Source organism: Euwallacea similis, chromosome 1 (genome assembly GCF_039881205.1).
Source record: "Euwallacea similis isolate ESF13 chromosome 1, ESF131.1, whole genome shotgun sequence".
Classification (NCBI taxonomy): domain Eukaryota; kingdom Metazoa; phylum Arthropoda; class Insecta; order Coleoptera; family Curculionidae; genus Euwallacea; species Euwallacea similis.
In genome coordinates, this window is record NC_089609.1 from 220,287 (window position 1) to 228,019 (window position 7,733).

The 7,733-nt window shown below is 38.2% G+C and overlaps 1 protein-coding gene across 1 annotated transcript; it reads left to right on the forward strand.

The window, feature by feature from the left end:
- The first annotated feature begins 848 nt into the window (after positions 1-848).
- Positions 849-7,401, forward strand: PAN2 (PAN2-PAN3 deadenylation complex catalytic subunit PAN2). Its single transcript, XM_066404697.1, has 21 exons — positions 849-996; positions 1,278-1,439; positions 1,571-1,740; positions 1,805-1,925; positions 1,976-2,172; positions 2,294-2,514; positions 2,631-2,904; positions 2,954-3,050; positions 3,351-3,584; positions 3,710-3,958; positions 4,016-4,169; positions 4,215-4,366; positions 4,422-4,565; positions 4,624-4,739; positions 4,788-5,019; positions 5,295-5,524; positions 5,580-5,706; positions 5,762-5,985; positions 6,109-6,330; positions 6,455-6,564; positions 6,652-7,401. The coding sequence occupies exons 1-21, from the start codon at positions 976-978 to the stop codon at positions 6,822-6,824; spliced, it is 3,630 nt and encodes a 1,209-aa protein (XP_066260794.1). The 5' UTR covers positions 849-975; the 3' UTR covers positions 6,825-7,401.
- The last annotated feature ends 332 nt before the right edge of the window (positions 7,402-7,733 follow it).

Here is a 7,733-nt window from a genome sequence, read left to right on the forward strand (position 1 = left end):
GACACTTTGACAATTGTTTGGGCCTCTAATAATGTTTGGCTCATTTCTTCCCCAATATCTTCACTTTTTATTAATTTTATGATCATCGACATCTGTTTGTTCGCAAATGCAGAAGCCAGTCCGTGCATAATATGTATGGGCACCTGTACTCCTTAATTTGGCCACAAAAGCAGGGCTGCGGGCCGATTCCAAGGGGTTGTTTCAAAGTGGTAGGTCTTGAAGATAATTTTTTTCAACAGGTGTGTCCTGTTTACATGGGTTTCGGCCACCTTCTGCCTGATTGCCAGGTGTAAAGGTGGCCATTATTTCTTTGTTTTCAGGTAAAAAGGAATTGTTTCAAAGTTATTTTCGCCGTTTGTTCCGTTCGAGACACATGTTTCGACATGTGCGTGATATGTGCGGTTGCATTTTCAGCTTTGGATGTTGCTAATAATTTAATTTCCTTTAACATCCATAATATATATAATAAGTATCATGGCCACACTCTTTTTTTCGTAGTTTTCAGTTTTATTTATCTCTATTAAATAGTTCCAAGAAGTTCAGAACTTCAGTAACTTAAATTTATATTCAAAACAGCGGTTTAATTTTGCTTATTGTGCTGCTCTCTAGTGGGTGAAATTGAAGCTCTAGGTATATTTTACAAGAGAATCACTTGCGTTTAAGCTGCTAACGTGAAGATGGCACCATCAAGCATGAATAATGATGAATTTTGCCACCAAAGTTTGATCGATAACCAAAGCGTTCTGTCACCTATGTCACAATCATATGTCTATCATCACAGTTTAAAGTAAAATTCCAAGTCCAGTATTTTAATTTGTATTTATTGATATTTGCCGCATTTTCCTTAAAATACGAAACATTAGTACTATGAAATTCCAGAAAATGTTTAAATTACTTGAAAAAGTCTCGTTTTAGTTAGGTGAATCGTTTTACTTTTGAGATACTGTTTGTGTAAGCAGTTGGCTGAAGCAAGCAATGTATTTTGATAATTCTGGTGTAAGTACACTTTTCAATGTATTTAACGCAATTCAATATCATGTATCTACCTTTCAACACAAATAACTATTTCCAAATCTCCTACATCGTGTTTCCTACACGTAAAGTACTAATTTAAGAGGATATTGAGTGGGTCATAATTACAAAAAAAAGTCCTATAAACACGTGTCCTAAATAGCTTCATTTTTGAAATACAGGGTGTTGAAGTTTAGAAAAACATCAATGGGGAATTAAATGAATGCGATACAAAACTGTTTTATAATTGAATTTAAATGTTTCAGTTGGCTGTTGTCGATCCTTCAGAACCTCCTCCAGGGATGGTGGGGTTGGATAGTGAATACATTCAAACTCAGTGTGTTCTGGCAGATGGTGCAGAGCGATTTGGCGTTTCTTCTTTAACATTTGACAGGCACGAAGAATTATTATGGATGGGCAACCAAGGGGCAAGTATTCAGTTTTTTTTTTGTAATGTATTAATACATTTGAGATCACACATTCTGAAGATTATATACACACAAAACTGCCATAGTTTCTTACCCTTATTTGCTTCTGATTCTCATATTTTTGTTTTTAGGGGCATCTCACCTCCTATTACACTGGAGCAATGTCAAAATACACCTCCTTTCAAATCCACGCTCACGAAGAAGTAAGGCAAATACTGACAGTAGATGAAGGACTATTAGCCTTAACAGCTAGTAGCTTAAGATATCAAATCCGAAGAGGAATTCCTATTTATACTCATGTGTAGGTTCCACTTGCTCTGAAGATTCAATTCTCCCATTTTTCCAGTTTTTATTCATGTTTATAGATCATCCAATATGTCTGATATGCAGTGTATGTTGCAAGTCTCCCCCACAAGACTGATCATGGGTGGCCACAGGGATAAATTGATCGATTTTAATTTGCAAATTTGTAAAGAAACCCAAGTGGTAAGTTGTTGGAACTCATTGAGGAGCGACAATAAAGCTGTTGAATACAGATAGAGGTACCTGAAGCTGCATCTGTAATGCTGCGTCTCCACTCTAGATACATTTGCTGTGGCAGCCCATCAGGCTCAATTCAGCTTCGCGATCGCAACAGTTTGAAGTTAGAACACACTCTTGAAACACACAATGGCAGTTTGAGTGACTTTGATGTTCAAGGAAATCTTCTGGTGACATGCGGTTTTAGTAGCAGGTCAGCATCAAGTCTAAAATCATAACATTTCCTAGTTGCAAGTTTAGTGTTCTTTTTGTAATAATTTTCATAATATGAAGCCACATAAAACCCTCTATTATTGAGGAAATATTCATTCTAGGTTGGGCAATTTGGCTGTAGACCGTTTTCTTATGGTCTACGATTTGCGCATGCTGCGTGCAGTATCTCCAATGCAAACTGTGATAGATCCTTTATATTTGCGCTTTTTGCCTTCTATAACGTCCCAGTTGGTGGTAGTTTCTGTTGGAGGACAAGTGCAACTACTAGACACAATCGCTTTGGCGGAGCCAAAAATCTGTCTACTTCAAGTTGATTGTCCAGGTAAAAGCAAGAAACTAAAAGAAAAAATGTTTTGTGATACATGTCACGAGTAACATGATTTTCCTTCACATTTTAAAACCATAAGTAAGTGCTTTTCTTGTTGTCACGTGATGCAGCTTCCATGGTGCTTTCCTTCGACGTCTCTTCAACCAATCAGGCTTTAGCATTCGGGGATAGCGGTGGCCAAATCCACCTATTCTCTACCACCGAGGACCCTATTTTCAATTCCTATTCCCGGGCTACCGAATTTCCTGACCCAGTAGTGCAATATCCTAGTTTCGCAATCGACGATTACAGCACCCCACTGTCATCCATCCCAGTGGCGTATGATCCTGCGGACTTGCCTTTGGCTTCTGAATGGGCCTCGCAATTGACTCGATACACTTACAGGTAATTTTCCAGTATTTCTGCAAGAGTGGTTATAAAATTGTTGCCTCAGGAGACCTCCAGGGATTGACTCGGAGATTCTGCGTACAATGAAGATGCAAGGACCCATTGGGTATGCTCCGAATCCTAAGCACATTCGTCGGAACCAAGTGAGCAACGATCATTTAAAAGCTGTCTATTTTTCCTAGGGACTTTAAGTTTCGTGTTTTTTGTGGGGTATTAAGTCTCGAATAGAGTATTTTTAAACCAAAAAGTTTAGTGGTAACTGGGTAGTAACCCTTAGGGTAGGTTGTTTTATTTCTTGTTAATGCTGGGACTGTTTTTCTTGTGATATTATAGATAAAATAGCAATAAATTCTTGTTAAAGAAGATTTGTTCAGCTCCTTTAACTTAAGTATAGTATTATTTATGCAAATTCCAGAGCTGTCATCAATACAAAGCTATTTCAGGTGTCCTACTACTTAGGGCAAAATGGACATTCGGCCAAGACGTGTTTAGTGAAAAGTCCGCAGAATCAGGAAAGCGAGGGTACGTTTATAGCGATTCCCAAGAGGTACCGAAAAGTGGACATGAAGTTCAATAAGATGGGCCAGGACGAATTCCAGTTCGACAACTACAACAAGACATGTTTAGCAGGATTGGAAGCATTATTACCAAATGCCTACTGCAATGCTGTTATACAGGTGAGTAGAGGATGTTTTAAGGTGACACATGTCTACTCATTTAAATTTTCAATCTCCTAAACCGCTGTAGTTGCAAATCTTCATATTTGTGTATAACTTATTCACATGTTGTCATATTACCACAGATTCTCTACTACATCGAGCCTCTTCGCGCTGCTCTACTCTCTCACTTGTGCTCCAAGGAGTTCTGTCTCTCATGCGAACTCGGTTTCCTATTCTACATGATGTCCCACAGCGCCCCCAATCATCCCTGCCAGCCCGGCAATTTTTTGCGTGCATTTCGCACCGTTCCAGAAGCCTCAGCCCTTGGTCTGATGCTTAGCGATCTGGCACCCGATGCCAAACAAAAGACCGATTTAGGAGCTCTCATACAGGTGGTCTTTTTTTTTATGGTTTTTGGCCATTATATCTAATTCCTGGCAAATACACAGAATTGGAATAGGTTTGTTTTACATCAAATGCATGTGGAACTGAGCGAAACTAGGAAGAGGAATGAGGAGAAGAAAGGAAGACCTCCAAAGCCATTTGTTTATAAAGAGATCGATTTTCCTGTTATTTCCAACGAGCGCACCAGGAAACATTCTGGTGAGTGAAGATTTTGTTGTTGAAACAATGTGAAACCTGTTTTAGCTGTGGAAGTTAGTAATGAGATAGAGGAGGAGAAACGGGAAGATGTTTCGGAGATTGGAAACATATTTGGTTCAAAGCAGGCCCATAAGAACTGTTGTCTTAAATGCGCAGAGGAAGTAAAAAGAGAGTCGGTTATTTTAGCTTGTAATTTAGTAAGTTATTGCGATTTGTTTTTTTAATAGAAATTTGTAAAATTTGTTTTTTAAGGTTTACCCAACAAATGAACCAGAAAGGGAAGAGTGGAGTTTTTGCGAAATTTTAAATCGGTCTTTGTGCCCTCAACAAGTCACCCCTGCTTGGTGCGAAAAGTGCGGGAAATTTACTCCTACTTCACAAAGCAGAGTAATGGAGGTAAAACCTTTAAAAAAACACTTTCTATATCCAGCTTTTGAAACTCAACATATTCCAGTCTCTCCCGAAAGTGCTCTCAGTTAACACCGGCCTCCATTCTCAGCAACACAAACAATTCTGGCAAACTCAAATGGATAAAATCGTGGCCAAACTGTCCGTCACAGACATCTCAAAGTTCGTATATTTTCCTGATTTTTCAAAGTGTTATTTTTGAGCTTTTAGGCCTGTTACTCCTACAGTGACACCAACTAATACGCCCTCTTCTAAGCCCTGTCGATATGGCGATCACTGTTCTCGCCCTGGATGCAGATTTAGGCACAGTTTCGACAACACACCTCCTCCTGTACCTTCAAACAATCCCTATTGCAGTAATAATTGGCTGCCCCATGATATATCAATGAATTTGTACGGGTCTAAATTGGAGGTTGTTAAATTGAGTGGTAATAATGATGAGGTGAGTATATTTTTCAGATTATTGTATTGATTTTCCAAGGAGGCTAATTTTGCACAGTCGGTTAGATAATCGTTGCAACTAAACCTTACTTGATAAATGTTATGACGCCTCTCAGGAAACCATCCCAGAATAATTCGAGGATCGTTCTGGACACGTCACATTGCAGATTTCAAGTCGAAATGAGCAGTGCTCTAGCCCAAAACGCATCTCGAATCATGCCGAAACAGTTTTTCGACATGTTTGAATGAACCATTTTGAATTAACATTAATTTTAGATCGAAGATAAAGATGCCACTCAAAACAGCCCATACAAGGAAGAGAAAAAGCGATCTGGGGACCAGAGTTTGGAAACAAAGAACTATGAGCTGAGTGCTGTAGTTTGTTACATCAATGACCAAAACGTAGCTGACAAGAAAAACCTCGTGGCACTGATCAAAGTGCCTCAGTCGTACTTGAAAAACAAAGACTGTGGAAATCACAAATGGTACCTATTCAACGACTTTAGGTAACTACACATGCAAAAACATAAAATCTCTTGGTTAACTATTTTGCATTTGCAGTATTTGCCCAGTTCCTGCTCAAGAAGCAGTGTGGTTCAGTCTGGATTGGAAAATCCCATGTGTTTTATTCTACTCAAGCACTGATTTGGCGGAAACTAAATACGACATTTGTCATCCTTTATCTCGGGTATTTTATGGTAAAATTATGTGACTTTCTTTTTCATCGTTACAACGTGCTTTAGGAGGTGTTTACCGAGGATAACTGCATTGCCAGGTCGGGAGGTACAAGGGGAATATCTTTCACCCCATTGCAAGACAACGAATTGTTAAATGCGGGGGATTTGGTGGCGATAGATGCGGAATTCGTCACACTAAATCAAGAAGAAGCAGAGTTACGCAGTGATGGAAAAATGTCCACTGTGAAGCCTTCGCAGATGTCAGTGGCCAGGATTACGTGTATTAGAGGGTGAGCTTTGGTCCTGATATTTCTGGCGTTCAAACTTATCGAAAATCCTATTTTACTGTAGTATTTTCAAGTCAATCTATTTGTATGAAATTCGCATCGTTTTGTTCCCTTCGAAATCAATAGGCAAGGCCCAGGGGAGGGTACACCTTTCATCGACGATTACATCTCCACTCAGGAACAGGTAGTGGACTACCTCACCAAATTTTCAGGGATTAAACCAGGAGACTTGGATGCCAACTTCAGTTCTAAGCATTTAACAACTCTGAAATCCACCTACGTTAAGCTGAGATATCTTCAAGACAGCGGAGTTGTTTTTGTGGGGCACGGATTGAAGAACGACTTTAGGTTTGTGTTATTTCGTTTAAAAGATGTTACAAAGGCCAATTGAAGCGAGGAGAACCGAAATAATTCTTAATTTCTATAATTGATATTACTTCCTAAGGATTCGCAAGATGTTTTCCTTTTCTAGAGTAATAAATTTAGTGGTTCCTCCTAACCAAATCGTGGACACAGTGCAGCTCTTCCATCTAAAGCACCATAGAATGGTCTCTCTCAGATTTCTAGCCTGGCATTTTCTAGGTAACCATAGCTTTTTTAAAAGTCAGATTGTTATTTTACAGTCAAAGAGACGAATGATTGAATAACTCCCATTAATCATTCTTGTAGGTATTAAAATCCAGTCTGAAACTCACGACTCTATTGAAGATGCTAGAGCAGCTCTTCAATTATATAAGAAATATCGGGACTTGGAACAAATGAACAAAGTAGGGGAAGCTCTGGCTGAGTTGTACGAAATAGGGGAACATCTGAAGTGGAAAGTTCCCGAGGAGCAGCACTGATGCAAAAATCGCAGATTTTTAATTTTTCTTTAGTACTTTGAAAACTAGGTTTTTGAACATATCATTCACCAATTTCTAAACTGGCCATCAAGTCACGAGCCTGCGAGGTTCTGCCGTGAACAAAACGAACAATCAAAATGGTAATTATTATATATAGTACATATTGGAGATTATTTTTATGTGTTCAAGAACAGTCAGGTTTTGAGACTGTCTTCAATTATGGTGCCTAATAATTCATAGAAACAAGAAAAAGGGCCTGACATGATTTAGGACTTGTGTGAAATTTATGGGAAATTAAAGAAAAAGATGATAAGAACATCTTAAGGGCACATCCCAAATTCTAATCAATCTGGCACTGATGATGTAGTACCTGATTACAGTGAATTTGAGACATGAATTTAATTCAATTTCTGGAATGTTTACATGTAGAGAAGAGATTCACTCTTGTTATGATGTTCGTTTGCATTGCGCATTGTAATGCAGTTGACTGGTAGTTATTTTGGTTAAATTTTGAAGTTGTTGATTGCAAAAACCCTCAGGAGTCGTACCATTAATAATTTCGCATAAGCCCCAAATTAATTGTATAAAATGGGTTTTTTTTATCTTCAATTTTTTACACAGACATATTTATCCTTATTCAAAGGCGAAACATTCTATACTGTTGTTTGCGTAAATGTAAAAAATGACGTAAAAAGATTCATATACATTTTTGTATCGTGGATTCCTAATAGAGATTTTTTAAGGTTCATAAGTTTTTTTAATTCCGTAAATTTCTTATTAATGTGTTTTCTAACTTTCCTCGTTGACGAATGTTCCGAACCTAATCAAACTGTCGTTATCAAAGTTATTAAGTTTATTACGTCAACCTGCAACTTACAAAAAACCATAGGTTTTACTCTCGGTAAAATA

Coding starts and splice junctions, on each gene's coding strand:
- PAN2 (XM_066404697.1), top strand. CDS start 976: ATGTATTTTGATAATTCTGGT. Junction 2,173..2,293: donor ACATGCGGTTTTAGTAGCAG/GTCAGCATCAAG, acceptor TATTCATTCTAG/GTTGGGCAATTTGGCTGTAG. Junction 6,565..6,651: donor TCTAGCCTGGCATTTTCTAG/GTAACCATAGCT, acceptor TCATTCTTGTAG/GTATTAAAATCCAGTCTGAA.